At 44.2% G+C, this 20,983-nt stretch overlaps 2 protein-coding genes across 2 annotated transcripts in view; one reads left to right on the top strand and one right to left on the bottom strand.

Moving 5' to 3' along the window:
- BORCS5 (BLOC-1 related complex subunit 5) overlaps nt 1-11,026 on the bottom strand; it is a 62,659-nt gene extending 51,633 nt beyond the window's left edge. The window contains exons 1-2 of the mRNA XM_059845807.1: nt 10,898-11,026; nt 10,292-10,435 (exon numbers count right to left, since the gene is read on the bottom strand). Coding sequence (XP_059701790.1) covers nt 10,292-10,435; nt 10,898-10,955 — 202 coding nt within the window. The 5' untranslated portion in view covers nt 10,956-11,026. The remainder of the gene's footprint in view (nt 1-10,291; nt 10,436-10,897) is intronic.
- Nucleotides 11,027-15,881: 4,855 nt separating this feature from the next.
- On the top strand, nt 15,882-20,470 carry MANSC1 (MANSC domain containing 1). Its single transcript, XM_059845800.1, has 3 exons — nt 15,882-16,348; nt 17,200-17,340; nt 19,140-20,470. The coding sequence occupies exons 1-3, from the start codon at nt 16,129-16,131 to the stop codon at nt 20,114-20,116; spliced, it is 1,338 nt and encodes a 445-aa protein (XP_059701783.1). The 5' UTR covers nt 15,882-16,128; the 3' UTR covers nt 20,117-20,470.
- The last annotated feature ends 513 nt before the right edge of the window (nt 20,471-20,983 follow it).

The raw sequence follows: 20,983 nt of genomic DNA, 5'->3' as shown, positions 1-20,983 counted from the left end.
CTGACTAAGAACTAAAAGCAAAGGATTACTCACTGAAACACTACCAGAAGAAAATTATGTTTTTTGAAGTCTCTTGATGACCATGATTTATAATTCCCTGGTCCATAATATCCCACTTTCCAAGGAGCTCTTTGTAAGCATTCCATTTACAGCACCACAACTGCAAATGGTATCTGCAGTCCAGCAGATCCCAGGTCAGCTTCCAATGACACACAACAGTCAGAGAGAAAAAAAGCAGAGGATGCACAGCAGAAAATCCACCACAATAAGGACACAGCAGAGTAAAAACACAGTAGGAAGAGACCATCACTTGTCTGGCCAGCTAATATAGGATTCTTAGGATAAGGGTTTTCCTTGGCACTATGCTTCTTGTTTTAACTTGAAACACGGCTTCCCATCCATGACAGCTGGCACAGGAGTTTAGAAAAGGTCTGCAGAAAGAATGAATTTTAAATGGGGAAACTCAGACTCCAGTACTTTTACACCAAAGTCCATGTGCTGATGAGGCATGCCTTGCCAGGGATTTCACTTTGGACAGTTGAGATCAGGGGGAGGAGAACATGCCCAAGTAATTTTGCATGGTGTCTCACCGAGAACAACTTCAGGCAAGCAGTAACATTGCCTATATTAGCATTTTAAATTTTTTTAAATGGTTATATGCAAATAGGTTATAATCTTAAATTCCTGGTGTGTACCAACAACCTTCCCAAGCACCAGAAAGTTTGGGTAGCATATAGTGAAGGACAGTACTCTCCAGCTGATGTGCAGATGTTGTGGTACAGACCCCCCATTAACACACTGATGAGAAGAGAATCACATAAACCCCTAGCCAACTCAAAGGGCTTTTATTGGCATGACAGACGGGACACAAGATACCTTCATGACATTTCCAAGGCAAGAGAGAGATTAAGGTTCAAGACATTCCTCTTCCACACTCCCTCTCCTAAAAATAACTTAGGAATTAGCAAAGCACTGGATTTAGCTCAACAGACATATGTGATCAATACAAAGATTCTCCCAAACAAATGTCTTCATTTATGTGAGATTACCTGTACTCACACACGAGGAAGGTGGGGTAAAAGCCTGGAATTTTAGGCTATCACTGAACAGAGATATTATTTCTTCCCCTTTCCCCTTCTCACTTTGTGTCTCTCCCCTCATGCAGTTCATCCTATGATCTGCACACTTGCAGCAACACTGGTTTGTAGGGCTGGTGATGAACTGGAAAGAAGACCTCGTTGAACTGAACATTTTTGAGCTGGGGAGAAGAAAGAGTGTTGCAATCATTTTCTAGACACAGTTCCTGAATTCCATCCCCTGTGCTGAATAAACTTTTTTTCTCAGCACAACGGGCCACCAGGGAAGCACTTACTATGCACCACTCTTGGCATGAGATCACCTTGGTCTTCAACACACCTAGGATCAAAACAGTGTTGTCAAGAACTCCCTATTACAGATGGTGTACTGAGGTGAGGATCAAAAGCCATGGACAGCCTCTGAACCTCAAATGCTTTCACCTGAATTACTGCTGATCTACATACACATTTTCTTACCACACGTACTTAGAACAACAACCAAAAATAAGTGGCACCCAAAATTTCTATTTTTCAAGATCATAGAGCTTTCTGAAAGGTTTTCAGCTGGAGATCACTGCACCACCTCCTCCTCACAGAACTAGTACTGTTTCAGCCTGTAGCTGCCTCTCAGTAAAAAGCACTGTGTGGCTCAACTCACAGGTCCAATGGGTACCAAACCCAGCAAGGTCACCAAGACCTTGGTCACTTGGTACCAGATTAAAGAGAACACAAATGTTCATGGAAAAAGCTTGAAGAGAAAGCAGTTTCCAGCGTGCTGTTTCAGCAAGGTTTCCACCCCTTTTCAACCACATCTGCTACTTCTTTTGTATTCCACTGACACCCTGTGGCACTTACCTAGACTGCAGGCTTTCCAATCTCAATACCCATTTTCTTAACTACAGGGGTAAAAAGCAGCAAGTCAGAAAACAATAAGGACATTGCAAGCCTTACTCCCAAGGCACAAAATGCACAGATTTCTCCTGTACAGCAGTTACCCACTAACAGCCTGTGCTGCTGTCCCAGTATCCCACTTGCTGTTATACCTTTCCCTTGGGTACAAATACATGATTGCCATGCTGATGTAGCATGGTGAAAATAATCTAACTTTAATGCCTGAGCTTCTCAGGTCTTTTACTGCAACACTGAATGACACTTCACACTGCAATACTGCTGTCTAAGTTACACAAGTGACTTCCAGGGCACATCCTAACAACTGCAGCACAGGATCCCAAAGTCTCAGTTTTCACTGTGTTAGTACAGACTTACCTATCTTTTCAAGAGTGTCATTTCTAGATACATCAGCATATTAAAAAAAAAAAAAAAAAAAAAAAAAAAAAAAAAAACATACAAGTGTATTCAAACAGCAGCCTGGTATTTTTACTGTTTGCCCTTAAGCTCATTAAAAAAGCTCTCATAAGTAGCAAGTGCACCTAATTTTGCCCTTCAACTCTTTACCACATGAAGAAACATAGTGGGTCTTTAATACAACAGGCAGGCAGGAGATATTGCACATTTTGCATTTAACGAACACATCAAGGGGCAGCCTGGGCATATCATGTCGTCTTCAAAATTATTGCCACAATTACACACGTAATTATAATATTGTAAATATTTTGAAACACGAGAGATGTAGACATGTGCAACACAGGTAAAAGCACTCATGTAAATAGTCACACACATACACACAGGAAAACCTCAAACAAAAAACTCCACAAGCATCCAAGATACCAGCTCACACACAGCAGGTGCTCACATCGCTGCATTGCCATCTTCAGAACTTCTCAAGTGGCTTAAGATTGCTGAAAGATAAGAATTTCCACCATAAAAAAGAAAAACATCTCCCACACTAATAAGTATTGCAGTATTCCAAGGATGACCACAGGCTGAGCAGTGTCTCAGCAGCTGCCACCAAAGGCTTCCTGAAGCCCCTCAGCTCAGCCTGCTGGCATGCTGGCAGAGTGGTGCCTATGCACAGCTACAGCAGGCAGCAACTCCACTCCCTACTGACATTACTACTCATCACTTTGTTACTACTGCAAGCTGAAAATCAGGATGTCCAGGAGATCATCTGCATCTCAGGGTTCAATATGCAATCTGCAATTGCACATCTTCTGGTTGACACATGCAAGGGTGTCAACAAGCCAAGCATACCATGGCCAGCCCCACATGGAAAATAGAGGGAATATTCAGTATGTCAGACCTCTCTGTTTAAGCCAAATGAACCACAATATTCCTATTTTCCCTTTTGTTAAGATGCCCTAAGAAAGGAATAGAGGCAGATCAAATTTGATTCTAAACTTCAAGGTTTCATAACAATGAGCTTGCTGACCTGTGCTTTATTGGTCAGCTGTTGATCTCATCTTACACAATTATCCAGAGAGAACATGGTTAAAGCTGAGCTCCCACCACACTGCTTTGATAACAAGGCTAAGGGCTGGAGCAGACCTGCTTTTTCATTTGTACCTTAAAACTCTTTTCATTTTTATACTATTTTACTAAGTCAAACACTAATTAGAAAAGGTGCTTATTATTTACACAATATGACTTTCTGGAATCTATTCTGCTGATAGTATTTTGGCAGGAAATAAATAACAAGAGTGGAGTTTTTGAATTATGTGATGTTACAGAAAGTGCAGTTTACTGCAGACAGGCAGTACATACAGAAGCATCCTCTCATCTTTTACCTCTAGCATAGTCACTTGACTGAATCAGCACCCATAGGGAAAAAAAAATCAATAATTAGGGTGCAATAATTTACATCCTCTTGGGTAAGCATAATATTTCTCAATAAACGAACTGGCCCAAAACCAAATAACCTTCTGGACTTGGATGAACTTATTAATTCCTATAAAGCCTAAGATCAAATGGAAACATTCAATTTTCAAAAGTGATGCAATGCAACACGGCTGCTCGTCCAGTAAGACAGAAACATTCCAAAACCAACCACCAGTCAAGAGAAAGAATATTAATGGGGTGGGGGGGAGGGGGGTCACACAGCATCACATGAAGCAACCTTCACATGTACAGCTGGTATATACAGTAAAGACAGGTCTGTACAGTACAGATGTACAGGGATACATAAATGTATCTCCCAGACACAAACTCTTCATGTTTCTGACATGAACATTTCAGTGCATGCAATCTTCTTTGATAGAAAACATCACGTTCAACAGATGGATATCCATCAGAGAAAGACGCCAACAGACACATTAAAAAGAAGTGAGACATTTAACTGGCCCCTCAGTCAAAGACTCAATCAAGTCTTAACTTGTGAATAAGGCAGTAATGCTGAATAAAAGTACACAAATGTGAAGGAGAGAGAGAGAAAAAAGAAAAAAATTCCATCCAGATTTTGATGCCTAAAATCCTTGAGGACAAAAAAAAGAGTTCTCCATGTGCTTTCCCATTACATGCTTATCCTTGTCTGGAAAGATTCACAATCTACACTCCAGCAGAACACACTAGCTCCTCTGCCTAATCAATCAGATGCACCTGATTTCCAGTCTCCTCCCAAGATAGAGAGTACACATTCTGTTAGCAGTTCATGATTACACTTGGACATTCTAGATGCTATAAGCAGTTACCTGTCTTTCACCTTAGCCTGTTAATAGTGATTTCAAGGCACACTGGCCAGCATGCAGATACACCTCAATAAAGTCTGTGGCAAACTGATAAGCCAGGACACAGTTAACTCCCTCCCACATGGTTATTTTGCTCAGCACATCTAATGTATCCCAAAGGCAGCTGCACCCCAAGGGCTGCACTGCCAGCTGAAGAGCTCTGCCAGGCTCTGTGAAGGAAAAGGAAGGAGGATCTGCAGGTGACTTGAGATGACCAAAGCTTATTCCCATGCAGCAAGATGGTGGGGAGGAGCACTATGTGCCTGAAGAGATCCAGGTAAGAGTCACAGCTATTGGGATCAGTAGAAATTGGAGCTCCAAGGTCCTCAGCCAAGGAAGAGGCCAGGCTAATCCCCTAGGCAGACAAGCTTACACTCATTCTGCTCATGAGCCAACACACAAACTACACCAAGGGGTGTGGAACAGCTGGCAAAGGGGAAGGGAAAGGTAGAAAGGTAGAGAACTCAGTATCTGCAGTTCCTAATGCTCTCCCTGTGGGCGTTGAACATATTGACTGGATAATGTCTAACCACAGACTCAAATCCTCTACACAGAAAACTGACTTAGTTCAGGTCTCCAAACAGCCAACAAACAACTGAGGAATACATGGAAGTCCAACATCATGCACTCCTTCAGCTGTCCTTTGAAGGGAAAGCTCCTTTCCTCAAAACTGAAGCACCTTCTAGATTCTGACTTCAGGACCTACGTTGAAGTCATGAATTCAAAATGGAGAGACAGATCTCTACAACACAGAATACTGCTCTACAAGCCTACAAAAACCCAAAGAAACACCAAACCCACACCAGAAAACAACCCCACTAACAAACAAAACAGTAAAAAAGCTCAAACTCACCAGGCAGATGTACCCAATATTCTTGGTACTTCTTTCCACCCAACATGGACATTTTGTTACAAGTACTAGGCATAGGGTCCATCCAACAAACTTGGATGTTTAAAATTCTAGTAGAGGCCTATTCCCTCAGATGTTGCAAGCAGCAGATCCTCCTTGTAAGGCACAGCAACAGAATTATAAAAGTATTCAAGTACCATGTGTAGAGAATTATAGGAATAAAGCTCACTGACAAGTACTTTTCGCTAAATTCCCTACACTATAAATTGAAGTAGGAGCATACAGTGAGGAAAGGGGAAGAAGAGAGGATGAAAGAAAATATTGAGGAGTGAGATGTGACAAAATCTTACTTTAAATGCAGTAAACTCTGAACATCCATCCTTCCTTTATACACTATGTTAGAAAGAAAAGTACACTGGCATTTTTTTAGACAAGTAGCTTTCCTACCTGAAAAACGACTTCATAAAAGAAGTTATAAAAGTATAAACAATCATTTCAAGGTAACACAAGTTTGTGTTACCCTGGAGGACAAGAGAAGATCCACAGAGCATCTGTACAGCATCACAAGTTTCACCCCAGATTTGTCAGCATCTCCCTGTGCTTCTCAGCTGAAGATGTACACCAGCTGTAATATATGACAAGTTTTCCACTTCAAAATATACTGAGCCCAAGAGGAAACTCCTTATGCTGGACCTACTCTTTCTGCCATGTAACCTGGGTTTCCTTGTTGCACTCCTTCCAGGTAAGCTATAGCCTTGACTTTTCAGAGTAAAAGTCTCACTGTGTTCTTTATGAAATGCCTTTCTAATAAATAACAATAATAAATATGGGTAACAAGCAACACAGTAAGTAAATTTCTCACTGTATACTCCTTAATGTAATTACTTACTTAATTTACTTCCAGTTCATGACTGACAGAGTTTTGCTCAATAGTTCATGACTGACAGAGTTTTGCTCAATAAGCCCTTAAAAACTTTATGGGCAGAAATGCCACAACCTTACTGAGCAACCTCTTCCCATTACTTGCTATTCTTAGAAAAACAGCAGGATTATTTGTAGGACAAAAATCCAGTTGTTCTGGGCTAGAGGATGCTAATGAGCTGCACACAATACCCTTCACAAGGCTGTCAGATGAAGACCACCTATGTTAGACAAAGTGGTCTTCAAAACAAAGGGGAATGGAGTGCACAAGTAACTTGCTGAACGTCTGCAAAAAAGACACCTCTCATCTACGTGATACATCTGGGAATGCAGGTGAGCCTTAGCAGTCTCTGCTGACCTTTTTGCTCTCAATGCTTGAGGGACCAGGAGTTCCTATGAGAGAAGACATGCTGCACATGACAAATGCAGTTTGAAGTGACATAGCTGAACTGTGTCAGTCAGTCTCCAGCAGCACATCAGCAAATTGCTTAATTCGCAGAAACAATCCCTGCTCTCCTAGAAACTTGCACACAACAATCCAAACACCATCAGACAAAACAAAACAGAAAGAAAAGCATCATCACTACTTGTTCAGCTAGTACATCACTACAGTTCTTGCAGAAAGACAAGCAGGCACCACCAACAGTTTAAACAGCTAAATATCTAACATTAAAATGGTTCTTTTAGTATTAAGGTTTCCTCCAGAAATAAGTCAGAACACAAAACAGGGTTGCTGAATTATCTCTAAATAACCACAAGCCCATATTCAGTGAACTCACAGCATGCTCAATACTCAGTATCACACTTCCAAGGGATGCTGCCACAACAGCTTCCTCCAAACAAGGAGGAAACAACAAGGGAAAGGGTAGCACAAAAACATAACCAGTATTTAGAGGGGATCAGTTACCAAAAGTTTGTTTCAAGTTACTACAGGTGATGTTTTAGTTAGGGGTTAATTTTAATGTACAAGATCCCCCAGAGGGAGGTCACAGTCCTCCCTGACCTGCCAGCAGCAACTGACAGTCACTGCCTATCTGGCAGCTTTTGTCAACCAGTCAGGATTCTCAGATGGCCACAATAACACCAGGCTGACCTGAAGAACCATGGAATGAGATTGGAGAGGAAACTAATCACAAAATCCTGCGGGAACAGAAGGAGGCACAGTATGTAAAGAAGGTTCTGCTGCTCACACAGTGCCTTGGCAGTGATATAATAACCTCTGTTTCTACTGCTTCTTCATGCTGAATACCTTTTACCAGTGCACAATTCTAGCCATAAGCAAGAAAATGTTTCTTTCCCCAAAAAGCCTCCAGAGACAAATAAAGCTTGTAAGAAAGAAAGAAAGAGACTTTTTGTCTGGGCCTGCAATGAAGGAGCAAGGACACAGGTTTTAAACCAAAGAGGGTAGGTTTAGACTGGACATAAGGAAGAAATTCTTTTTATGATGAGGCTGGAACAGGCTGTCCAGATCATGAGTCTTCAAGGTCAAGCTGGACAGAGCATTAAGCAACCTGACAGCAGCTTTCCAGTTCCTGAAGTGAGCCTACAAGAAATATGGAGAGGGACTTGTTACAAGGGGTCATAACTGTACCTCTGAGGTGCAATTCTCCCTACAGAAGTCAAGGGAAAGCATGAAAGATACAATGAACAGGACACTGGCATTTTCTTCCAAGTGAGAGCACACAATGGTAAAGATTTCTAGGTTCACTGATCACAAGCTCACCTCACTATGGCTAGGAAGAAAAAGGGCATTTGTTTTTCAAGAACACGCAGTGTTTACATCACCATGTACTTGGCTAGTCCATTTATTTAATGATTATTCCCCTTTTGAAACTCAAAAGCAAAATAAAACCCCTTGGCTTTGCTTAGGCAAGGAAAAACTGAATAGAACAATGAAGTCCACTTCTTTGGGGACTGTAAGTCCACCTGCAAGCTGGTAGATACAAGACAGAAGCTCTTAGAATGAGCTCCTAAAAGATCTTGAAACTTCTTCAAACTTTCCAGAAACATAATCTTGCATGGGAAGAATACAGATAAGAGACCAGTCCAAAGGAGAACGGTTTCTCAAGTGGGCCTGTGGTACATCTGCCATCTCACAAGAGTCAACTCACTCAACAGGCCCACACTGCTTTCCGTAGTGAACACAAGTATCACAGTCTGGTTGTTCAAGAATTAACAAGTACTTGAGGCTGAAAAAGGTGTTCACAAAAGTGACTCAGCATGCAAAACTCTTGAGCAGTCACCAGATGTCACCACATGTCGGTGACTCTAGAGGAAGCAGCAGGCCAAGTGACAAAACCAGAAGAGAATGTTTCTATCATACATAAACAGCTTCGGGTCCAAAGTAAGGCCAGAAAAAGCAACTCAGTCACCAAGACAACTTAAAGGGTGCAGATTTAGGAGCAGAAGGACCTGGACTCATCATCTAAGGCAGTGCCCTCCAACCTTTGCATCTCAGCCACACAGCTGCTGCTCTGTTCTCTCTCACTTCCCACCTCAAGCCCTGGACCCCTGACACTCTAACAGCCTGACAGGAACACCATCTCTGGAAGTGATCACCAGTCTCACTTCCAAGGACTTCCTTCCACAGGTCTTGTGCAAACCAGGTTTGCTCATGAGCTTGGGTGGAACTGAAACTCTTTGTCATCATTCTTACACACACACACACACAATAACTTTCATGCCAGATGTTGTGGCATCTTCTAAATTTTTTCTCTCATATTAAAACTTCCTAATTTCTTTTAGGGATTTGGATTCCAGCATTTAGATTTCAAGCAGTCACTAGCATGACCCTGGTTCTGTTTTACATACAAAGGAGGACATAGCATGTGCTTTACAGGCAAAGCATGTTCTGCTTTTTTTCATGGCCTCTCTTATCCTTTTGCCTCTTCTGCAGGAAACAGCAGTCAGTGCCATGCACATCCAGAACACACTCATAAAATAGGTGTCCAATAAAATATTAAATGTATGGCCCAGTAGGCTATAATAAGGTCTACAAGTTTTAGTCATATTTCAGTACCCTCATGCAGTAGACATACACAAACAAACAAAAAGTAAATACTTTCTGTCCAAAAAGTGGTGGTGTGATGCTACCTGCAGTAGATTACCACAGGCATCTAGTGATGCCTTTTCAGATAATAAGGCCACTCTACATTTTCCTGAAAAAGAGATAGCTTGAAGCCAGGCCACAAAACACACAGTTTTTTTGTTAAACTGCAGGCTCAACAACTATCATTGAAATCTTCACTTCTTTTGAACAGAAGAAACAAAGAATGAGTGAAAGGGATGAAAGCAAAAAAAAAAAAAAAAAAAAGAGTGTGAGGAAAAGAAACAAAGTCTCAGCCCATCTACCCCACTACAAAAAAAAAAAACAAGAATAAAATCTGCTCAGTGTTGAAAACTCCCACAAGGTATCTTGATTTTAAGCAGATGAACGCACACACAGGTAGCTATGACTCTGAGAGTAACACAGTCTGTTTTTAAAATACTAGAGCAAAACAGGAGATTGTCACCCATTATATATTAGAACATAACACAGCATCTCTCATCTACCAGTGGTACAGGTATGCTTGGAGCTGTTTTGTCTTCAGAGTAGATGGTTCCATTGCAGAGAACATTACCAGCACACCTCTAAACTAGTTCACCCATTGTTTAGAAGGCTGGGATTAATTATGACATAACAAAAGAGAGTAAGGTTTAAAACAAGAGGGGAAGTGAAAAATAGGAACAGAAATATGAACTTCAGTAGAAACCTCAAGATACACAAATGCCAATAGGTACAAAAAAAGTAGGCATTTAAAAACAGAGTAAGAACAATCACTTACCTTTCAAAAGGGGCTGGAAAGTTGGAATTTCCTGCAGTTTTATGACATCTGGATCATTGCTGACATTCCGCGAGGATTGTGTTCCTGGGGCTACCACCACAATGTCGTCCATTTTTGCTCGTTGCTTGGCTGGCAACGGAGATGCTGGATATTGGAGGGAGAGGGAATAACCCTTTACAAGCAGATTACACTAGAATCCAACCCTATGCGAATATTGCTCTACTCAACATTGCACAGGTATGCTTTTTATAGCACATCGCCGAGATCACTGAAGGGCTCTGAGCTCCTTTCCCTCTCCCCACCGGGGAACAGCTAATCCGGAACACCTGCACCACTGACGGCTGACGGCCGCCGGCCCCGCCAGCTCCGCGCCCGGGGCGCTGCCCATGCCCGGCTCTGCTCCCCCGGCCCGGGCGGTGCCCCCGCGCCGTCACAGGAAGGGCCGGGCCGCGCTGCCGCTGCCTCCCGGAGAAACAGCCCTTCCCTTCTGCAAGCCCTTCCCTCCTCTACGGCCGCTGTCCCTCCCAAGGAAACAGCCGTGCGTGCCCTTTCCACAGCCGCTGTGCCGGCACAGCCCCGCGCCCTCGCTCCCCGCCAGGCACCGACCTGCGGCGCTGGGCTCGCCCGGGCGGCTCTCGGCCTCGGCGCTCTGCTCCGCGCCCATGGCGGTGCCTCCGTCCCCCGCCCGCCGCAGCGCGGGGGCCGCCGCCGCCCACGGGGTTCCGGCGCGCCGGGTCAGGCGGCTCCGCCCGGCGGGCGGGGCCCCGCTCGGGGCCGGGGCTGCTCGGCTCTGCCCCGCCAAAGCCGGTGCTCGGGGCCGCGGGGGGCGGCAGAGCGGCGCTGGTCTGTGTGGCCGGGGAAGATGCTCCTCCTCCGCTGCTCGGCACTAGTGAGGCCAATATTTGTAGTGCTGTGTCCCCTTCTGTCCCCTTCCTCCTCGGTGTTACCGGACAAGTTTTATTTCTTTAAAAAGGAGCCTATGACCGAACATCCTGAGTTGGAAGGGATCCACATGGATTATCAATCCAAACCCTGGCCCTGCCCAGACACCCCAACAATCCCACCCTGTGCACCCCTGAGAGCAGTGTCCAAACGCTCCCGGAGCTCTGGCAGCCCTGGAGCCGTGACCATTCCCTGGGGAGCCTGGGCAGTGCCCGACACCCTCTGGGGGAAGAACCTTTCCCTGCTATCCAGTCTGACCCTCCTCTGCCCCAGTTCCAGCCGTTCCCTCGGCTCCTGTCCCTGGTCCCAGAGAGCAGAGCTCAGGGCCTGCCCCTCCTCTTCCCCTCAGCAGAAGCTGTGAGTGCCATGTCTGCCCTCAGCCTCCTCCAGCTGAACAGACCAAGTGCCCTCAGCTGCTCCTCACACGCTTCCCCTCAAGGCCCTTCCCCATCCTCTTGCCCTCCTTTGGACACTCTCTAATGGCTTTATGTCTTTCTTACATTGTGGCACCCAAAACTTCACACAATATTCGAGCTGAGGCTGCCTCAGCCTAGAGCAAAGCAGGACAATACCCTCCCTGGCATGGCCAGGGATGCTCAGTATTTGTGCTGAAATCAGCTCCAATTGGGAAAAGGTAATTCTGGTAGGGGGGATCTCCAACCATTGATCACAGGCCACCAACCCAAGAAACTCCTAGACCCCAAAGAAGAGAAAAACTGAGCATGTGGACTAATTAACATGAAAAGCAAGTGAATTATTAACCAATAGAAGATAGAATACTAATTAATAAGAGAACTACATTACCAGTAACCAATGAATACTAATTCCTTTGTTTACCAAAATGCATAGATAGTCAAAAATTTTGATAACTGATTAACATGTTTGGTGAGGCAATACCCATGTACCTGTGCACTAGATAAAGTAATATCGGGTTTCTAACCTAACAAACTGTGAGAGAGAGCTCATTTCCCAGTTTGTGGTGAGGACAGGGTCTAGCAGAGGCCACAAGGATGATGTGGGTCTGGAGCATCTCTCCTATAAGAAGAGTGTATGGGAGGAGTGGGAGTTTCAGATAAGCTCTGCCCTAGCTCAGATTTTGGCAACCATTTAAATGTAAGGACTCGCTCTGGCCTGCAAGTTCTAGTGATGGCAGATCAGGTCTATTTATAAAAATGAATTATTTATTGAGCAGACAAGTGATAAACAGCCAAAAGATCTTAATCAAAATTACTTACTACACAGTATAAAACTAAAACATCTAGGGGTAGATTACAGCATGATAAAAACAGTGCACGATATCAAGGTACCTATATTAAAGGTAGGAAAAGTAATAGTATTAGGAGTGATATGTAACTTCCCACTGAAATGTCAATAACATTCACAGATTCCTTCACTCAGCCTCCAGGAGAGTGTCCAGAAAGCAGTGTCCCTGCTCAGGGGAGAAACTCCACACACTTCCAAGGAAATGTGTAGAAGATTTCTGCTTTGTGGAAGTTTGGTGTGGCTTTTATAATTGTAAAGTAAGGTGTCTGTCAGTCAGAAATTCAGCTTATCTTTCCAGATCTCACTTTGGACAGTGAGATATTTATTGGCAGTTGGGAGATGCCAGACCCATGTTAACCCCACGGCCCCAGAATGACCCACTACAAGACAGCTTGTCCTGTTTGAGTTGCCTGACCAGTTAACAAATAAATAAGTTCTTGTGAGGGGTGAGATGCCCAAAAGACTGCAGGGGCTCGGCCTGTTTAGTCTGAAGAGACAACTGAGAGAAGATCTCTTTAATGCAGATAAATACCTTAAAGGGGGTGCCAAGAGGAGGAACCAGACTTTTTTCAGTGGTGCCCAGTGACAGGACAAGGAGCAACGGCCATAAACTAAAATACGAGAAGTTTTCTTTCAACATGAAGAAGAACTTCCCATTGAGGATGGCAGAGCACTGGAACAGCTTCCCAGGGAGGTTGTGGAGTCTTCCCTTCCGGAGAAATTCCAAAGCCACCTGGAATGTGGGTTGCTATGCCGCCTGCTCTGGGTGACCCTGCCTTGGCAGGGGGACAGGACTAGATGATCTCCAGAGGTCCCTTCCTACCCTAACAATTCTGTGATTGTGTGATTTTTTTAAGTAAAGGTATTCATTCTTCTGTATCAAGGCAAACCTGCCAAACTCCAAAGTGCTGGGCACAGAGCAGAGTAATGTGGGCAACACCCATCACTAGCAGCCCTTATATACCCATGTGACAGGAGTGAGGGAGAAGCAGCCCAGATCAAAAGTCCACAGGCAGCTCAGGCATAGGGAAACAAGATTTAAAAACTCAAAAACCACTAGTATAAATGAGGAGACATATTTTGAGATTTGAGACTTACTGTTTTCATATTTGACAGTCAAATCAGCAAACACATCATGCCTATGACAGAAGAATTGTTTATAAATAAGAGCTGCCCTGGCCTGTGCTGGTTTCTGAACAAGCCTGTTCTCTGCTCACACCCAAAGCCCAACATCATCCAAAGCTCTGCACTGAACTCAGCACCACTTCTCTTGGCTGCCTTTGCTAGTTTCCACCAAGATTTAATCTCACACAATAATGATGCTCCTATCTCCTGAGGACTGAACCTCAGCAGTGTTACTGGGATCCAGGCTATGGGAAGGCAATCCCAATCCAACAGAAGCTGCTGCTAGCTGTAGGCTGTATGCTGCACTAGGTACTTTTGCTACCTATTAGAATAGATCACAATAGAGGCTCATCTTATCTGTGCCTGAGCATTTCACCATTTAGGGCACTGGCTCCAAAGCAGAGAGATGCTGTACAGAGAACACCTTTAGTGACCTAGCACTATGTCTTAGAGCTAATGGTGTCCCACCAGCCTCCCTCTCTCAGTCTCCCTTTCTTCCCACTGCAGTGGTAAGGGAACTCAGCAGCTGCTGGGCAAGGCTGGCTCTCTCCTACCTCAGTGGATGTGGTTTCTGCGTAGCTTTTGATGGACCTTGGCTTCCTTGCACCTCAGCAGCCTGACCAATTTGCTTCTGGTCTCCCCAGGGAGACTGAGTGCCTACCCCACCAGGAAGAGCAGAAATTTGCCATGGTGGTTGGAGTGGGACAGTCATGTTATCCCCAGTATCTCTTCTGCCCTGCTTATATTGTAGATGACATCACCCCTTCTCATTTTCCCATGGTCATCTATGCCTGTCTGACCACAGCAGTCTCTGTGCATATTCTCACATTCACCAGCCCAACAGTTCAGGTGAAAAACCAGTTTCCTCAGCTGTTCTGACCACCTCAGCCAGACCTTTAGCCTTATTTTTCAGCTTCTTTCTGCTTGGCTTCTTCCACCCCCTCTACGTAAGCAAAGGCAGGTGGAAGCTGCAACTTTGTCTAATACATAGCAGGGGTAATACCTGTGCTTGCTTTTAGTATTCATTCCCCTGTTCATTCACTGTGTGATGCAGTTAGCAGGCAACACCTTAATGTTCAGATTCTCTTGGGACTTTTTCTTTTAACAGTGAAAATAATGTCACCAGTTTACCGAAAGACGGCTAGAAAGGGACATTTTCTTAAACAAGTGCAGGTGAAAATTTTAGAAGAAACATCCCACCAGGTCTGTGAGAATCACAAACAAACATTATTAATTGCCCCAAGATGGCCATGTGATGCAAAATTAGATGGTGGGCTCAGTCTCTTACAACACTCATGTCCAAATAAAAGCCAACACCCAGCAATATTGACAAAGGGGGCTAACTGGGCACGAAAAACAAGACAGCTGCCCATGCCTTGGCATCTAACCATTACAATACATAAACTAACCTGCCCTTTGGGATCTCCAGGTAATGCACATCTCTGAAAAGAAGATGGTCTCTTTCTTGAAAAAGAAGGGATCTGTCTTATAATCCTTTTACTCTTTGCACTCCTTTGGTCTACTTTTACTCCTAAACACTACCCCAAAATAGTTAAAAAAACCCCTAAAAAGTGGAAATGTAAAATTTCCAAGCAAAACCATGACTTAAGCAAGCAATTGCACTGAGACAGCTGACTGAAGAATGGCCAAGACACCAGTCAGGGTTCCAGTAGATAAGCTTTTTTGTTCATTTTTTTTTTCCCATTCCACAAACATCTTATACTTGGTTATGATTTGAACAGGATTACTCAGGTAGCAAGGAGTCTTTTACATACACACATAGAGATATGACCAAGTCCTTTTAGTCCAGGATATGCATAATAATCTCTTTCATTACAACTCCCAAAAGCAGATCTCAGGTGGAGGAAAAGTCTGACTGTGGATAAAGCCGTATCAGCCTGGCCACCAAGAGCTTCTCTAGGTGTTTTTGCCTTGTGTTTGATGCTCAGGAAGGACCCTTGGTGCCGGCGAGCGGCTGTAGGAGCGGGAATACCCTCGCAGCCCCGCTGGGCAGGCAGGAGGAGGAGGGCAGGAGGAAGGCCGTTAAAGGTCAGGCAGGAGGAAGAGGGCAGGAAGGGGGAAACAAGGGAGGAGTGAAGGCAGGAGAAAAGGCAGGAATGGGGCAGGAGAATGGCGGGCAGTGAGAAGGAAGCAAGGGAGGAGGAGGGCAGGCTGGAAGGCAGGTAGGTAGGTAAGCAGGAATTCCAGGAGGAGGAGGGCAGGCAGGAGGAGAAGGGCAGCAGGCGTCCCGGGCCCGCCTCCCCGGCCCCTCCTCCCGGACGTGTCGGGACAGCGGCGGTTCCCCCGAGCCTCCGTCCCAAGCCCGGCCGGGCTCCGCCGCTGCCTTCCCGACCCCGCGCTGCGGGCGGGGGTAGCCCGAAGGTGCCGCAGGAACGCGTGTCCGCCCCGGGAGCAGCGGAGCCCCCTCGGCGCGGCTCCCCCGGCTGCCGCTGGCCGCGAATCCCGGCCGAGCCGGAGGAGCCCCGCGGGGACCGGCTCGGGTCACCATGTCCCGCGGGGGCAGCCGCTGGCCGGTTCACCTGCTGGCGATCACCTGCCTGATGGCCGGGCCGGCGCTGAGCCAGGAGTGCTCCGCGGAGAAGATGGAGAATTCCATCATCGATATAGACCTGTCCCTGCCCCGCGGCGTCCGGGGCGCGGAGCCGCTGCGCGTCCCCAGCGCGGGTGCGTGTGTCCGCGCCTGCTGCTCGGGGCACCGGCTCGCAGGTAACCTCGGCCTTCTTCTCCGCCACTGCCTGGGAGGATAATTCTGGAGTTTGGGCTCGCGGGGTGGTCAGCTGCTGGTGTTGTTCTCTGTATTCAACACGGAATTTACCCTTTCATTCAGGCTGCGCTTAGTTGCGGCTTGCGGCTGCTGTCTTCTTTTGCCAGTGGGTGTTAGATCTTAACGCAAGACCCCGTAATGTTCAGGAAAATAGTTGCATTACAGAAAACAGCGTCAAAACCTGCCAAATCCCCAACCCCTTACGAAGGTGCGTAAGCTGTGTTTAGTAGATGCACTAAAAGTAGCCGACATTTTGCGCTGTATTTAATTTTAGCCAAAAATGAGAATGTTCACCCTCCTCTGAGATAGCTGGTTTGAATCAAGCTCTTGGAGCAGTAGGAGGTAGAGCAGGAAGTAGAAATTACAGTGGTGAAGGTGACCCCCCCCCCCCGAAGCAACAACTAGCCAAGCGATTCCTAGGATGTAATAAGGAAAAATGTCTAAATAATTTTCTTCCCCATGAGTATATCAAGGAGGTTTTCAGATTTATCAGGATTTGTAAGCAAGCAATTGTTGTATAAAGTGGTGCCAGTGTGGTATGGGTGAGGGGAGGATGAGATATTAGACTCATAATTTCCCCAACTTTATTTGTACAGGAAAAGGAAGGTGTGACCTTTCATATTTTGGCCCTGGGCCATTCTTCTGCAGTCCTTGGTGGTTTTTTCCTGTAGGAAGGTTATGTGTTAGTAGTTTTCCTCTTACTCACATGAGCAAAAGTTAACAAACTAGATCTCATTACCATACTCCTATAAACGTTCTTACTGCTGAAACAGGTATTTACTTTGTTTTGCAGGCGACAAGAAGTGTAATTTGATTATTTTTTATGCTGCAAGAACAAGTACACATCCAAACTGCTACTTGTTTTACTGTCCTAGCACTGAGGCTTGTCCAATGAAACCTGCAACAGGACTTGTGAGCTACAAGATAACTACAGGTAAATAATAGTGAGAGCCATCAGCCCCCACACCACACTGCAAATGACTTTTGCACCTGTGACCTTTCGGTAGTGACCAGGAACTGTATGGGGGGGTCGTATTTTTAGTAAAGTGTTCTAAGCCAAGCATTATGATTTTAAAATATTGCTTTTTTCATTGTGGAGGATGGATGGGTAGGTGTATGGTGAGCTCCTTTGTGGGCCAACTTCCAGCTTGGAATAATGTCCCAACCCTTATAATATTCCTTCACGTTAAATTCAGAAATCATCATAATTTGTCCTTGCTTAAAACAAAAAGAACCTGCTTCCATGCAGATATAGTCAGGTAGGAAAATTTTCTGTACATAAAACTGAAAAGCACCACCAAGAAAACCAAGGGAAATACCATGCCCTTGTAGCCAGCTGTGTATTTAAAGGACCCATGCTACACTGATGAATAATTGGCAATAATAATAATAAATAATCATTATTTTCTGCATTCAGTTAGGGAACTTAAAGTGCAGAAGCAAACCTTCTAAACTCAGAGCTTTATGGCATGTGGGTTGCACACTCAGGAATTTTTTGCTCTCTGGCCTGTGCTGGTTTTTGGTTTGTTTTTTTTTTTTAACAGCAAGGCCTACTTGTTGATTGACATTGACTTGCACCAGACCTGTTTGAACAGCTCAGATAAGAAACTGATAATTAGACTGTCCTGGCAAGGTGGTTTCTGTATGGCTGCTTGAGAGACCAAACTTTTGCTGAAAAAGAGAACTTTTCCAATAGGAACTATGCAAGGAGCAACAGTACAATATATAGAAACATTACTCATGTAATGTTACCAAGTATTTTTGTGCAAGCACAGTCTCACAGGAATCATGCAAAAGCAATGTGCAACAAATGAACTGCATTTCTGTAAAACTATTACTAAAATTACACTTCCCTCCAGCTCTTTCTCCCCTGGAAGAACATAGAGGTTTCAAACAAAGAAACAAGAAATGCAGTCATGCTCGTGCTTTTGTTCGGCATGTAATGCAATGCCGAGTGAAAAACGTGATTGCATTTAACACTTCTTTTTCTTTTTGGAGACTTGATCTTCTGTGAGCATTTAATTGCAGAAAGATTATGCTAGCTTTTTTGATGTTCCTGGTAAGTTTTCAAAGGTAGCACCTGAGCAGTGTCGGTAGCAACAGATGTTTCAAACTTTGTTCTTTCATATGAGAAGCTGTATGTGGTTACACTGAAAACCAAGCTAAAAGGGGGAAAGATACTTCTTTATTTATTTCAATTCCAGTGCATTTAACAAACCTTTTTGTTTCAATATTAAAAAGAGATGAGTGAGAGTCAGAACTACTTGAGAGCAGGTTCCCTTTTAAATGTTCTCTGCAGCAGCTGAATGGTTATCATGAATATATTATATATATTTCTATAATTTTATAAATAAAATTATAAAATTATATATATAATATTAATTGGCAATTAGCCTGTCTTTCCAACAGCTCATGCTCAGCCAAATACTTTCTATAATACCTGTAAAGCAGGTAAATACTGTAGAAAAAATACAGTAAAATCAGGTAGCTTTTAGGATTATTATTTGTATGGTATTTCTGCACAGAACATTGTTATGTGAGTAGGCTTGAGGCTGACAGCTTTTATGAGATAGAATTTAAATGTCACTGTGTATATTTTAAAGAAAGGAAGTTTCATTAGTCATTATCTCTTAGAGCCCCCTTACATAAATGTTTCTAAGAAATACAAATAGAGTATGCCTACATTAGTCAAAAATAGATTTAATAATTAAATACAAGTATTTCTGTTTCCAGACATTCATGCCCTAGAGGATAAATCCATCAAAACTGAGAACTTTTCTTCAAATGACTATTCTTTGCCTTCGGATGCTGGAACCTTTATTTCTCACAGTCAGGATATCCATCAGAATCACACTGCCAGTTTGGAGCAGTCTGTCTTTCATCAGGCATCTGAACTCCTGAACCACATAGGCAAGCATTTGGACAACATGGAACTTCATACAGTTTCTCCTGAATCTCAAAGAGCAAAAGAATCTAAGAGCTTAGACCCCATCTCAAGGCAGCAGGTAATTAAAGTGCCACCAAGCACTCCTGCTGCTGCTCCATTTGGAAACCCCACTGCTTCCTTCCCCACCTCTGCTCAGGCAGGTGCCCCTGAAACCAGCAGTGCTTCTCTTGCTCCTCTGCCAACAGGCACTGCCCAGCTGGAGTCTCTTACAACCTCTCTGCATCCTGGTGCTGCCAAACCAACCACAGCTGCCTCTCCACCTGCTGCAGCCACTGCAGCTAAACCTGCTGTCCCTGCCACCAGCATCACTGTTACTCATGTTCCTCTTTCCAAGCCCACAAATTCTGCTTCTCTTTCTACAACTGTGCAGGTGACCACAAATTCTGCATCTGCCACTGCCCTATCAGGGCTAAGGACTCCAGCCATGGCTCCTGAGCCAACAATTGTCTCTTCCAGTGATACCAGCCATGTGACTCTCCTCTCTTTTCCAGGTTTCATTCTGTCCAGTGATTCCCCTTCCCAAAATGACCTTCAGGGTTATGACCCATCTGACTCAGAAAGCTCCCTGTCAGAAGGTGTTCTGAGAGGGAAAGGTGTCTTTCAGCTGGGGGAAAAAAGCAGCCTTGTAGCAGCTTTGTTTTTTGGGGTGACATTCCTGTTGCTAGTTATTGTGCTGACAGGGAAGAAAATCCATGAATCTCTTCAGAAGAGGCATTACACCAGGCTGGATTATTTGATCAATGGAATGTATGCTGATGTCTGACTAGGAGAGGGAATAAAACTTTGGGGAGCACCTCTCACTTTTGAGAGGAGAACTCTGAAATGGAACAGTAGATATTGAAATCTCAGAAGAGGATGGATTCCTTTTTTGGGCTCTAATGGGAAAGCAGGAGACAGGAGATGGGTTTGGTGGTGAGAAGGAATGCTCTGTCTGTGCTGAACTATAATGTCTGTCATTTTTGATTTATTCCTAAATCCTGAGAGTAAACACCTAAATCCAAGTTAAGCTAAGAAGGTCTTATATTTAGGGAGAAAATACATTTCATGAGCTTAATCTGTACTGTGCAAAGATTAGTGAAATTGAAGTTCACCTAATAAATTGAGTACCTGTGCAGCACATGGTTGTTTTCAGTGCTGTTTGCACCAAATGCTTGTGCAATCCTATTTACCCTATTTGTAGCTTTAAAGGAATACTTAGTAATAGAGCTTTGCATCCAAATGGTTTTAGGTACAAACAGGAAAAAATATATTACATATGGCATAATTTAATTTTCCTTATCTAAATATGGTTTATGGTTATATATATATCTTTAAAGTTCTTCTGCATACATCATGGGTATCCTCAAAACTACATACTGCAAAATGTGAGTGCTGTCAAAGCCCACCCTCTTCACTTCTAGCATCCCCTTCATGTGACTGGTAATAAGCATGGCTGCTTAGTAACAGTTATCTTGATATTTGAGGTTTTTTCCAACCTAAACAACCCTATGATTTTATGTTTTCCTGACTCTTCAACAGGGAGAGTAGGTGGAAGCATCTACTGCCACACAACTTCCAGTTCATGTTATTTAAATTTCCCTTCATGTGCAGTCTAAACCTGGTTTTAGAATGAAAGGCTGGATTTCAAAGT

Source organism: Haemorhous mexicanus, chromosome 5 (genome assembly GCF_027477595.1).
Source record: "Haemorhous mexicanus isolate bHaeMex1 chromosome 5, bHaeMex1.pri, whole genome shotgun sequence".
In the NCBI taxonomy this organism is placed as follows: Eukaryota; Metazoa; Chordata; class Aves; order Passeriformes; family Fringillidae; genus Haemorhous; species Haemorhous mexicanus.
This window is presented reverse-complemented; position numbering and strand designations above follow the sequence as displayed.

Excerpts from the sequence above, each read along its gene's own strand:
- MANSC1 (XM_059845800.1), top strand. The coding sequence starts at position 16,129 with ATGTCCCGCGGGGGCAGCCGCTGGCCGGTTCACCTGCTGGCGATCACC. Across the intron at positions 16,349-17,199 it reads CTCGGGGCACCGGCTCGCAG|GCGACAAGAAGTGTAATTTG; the intron begins GTAACCTCGGCC and ends TTTGTTTTGCAG. Across the intron at positions 17,341-19,139 it reads GAGCTACAAGATAACTACAG|ACATTCATGCCCTAGAGGAT; the intron begins GTAAATAATAGT and ends TTCTGTTTCCAG.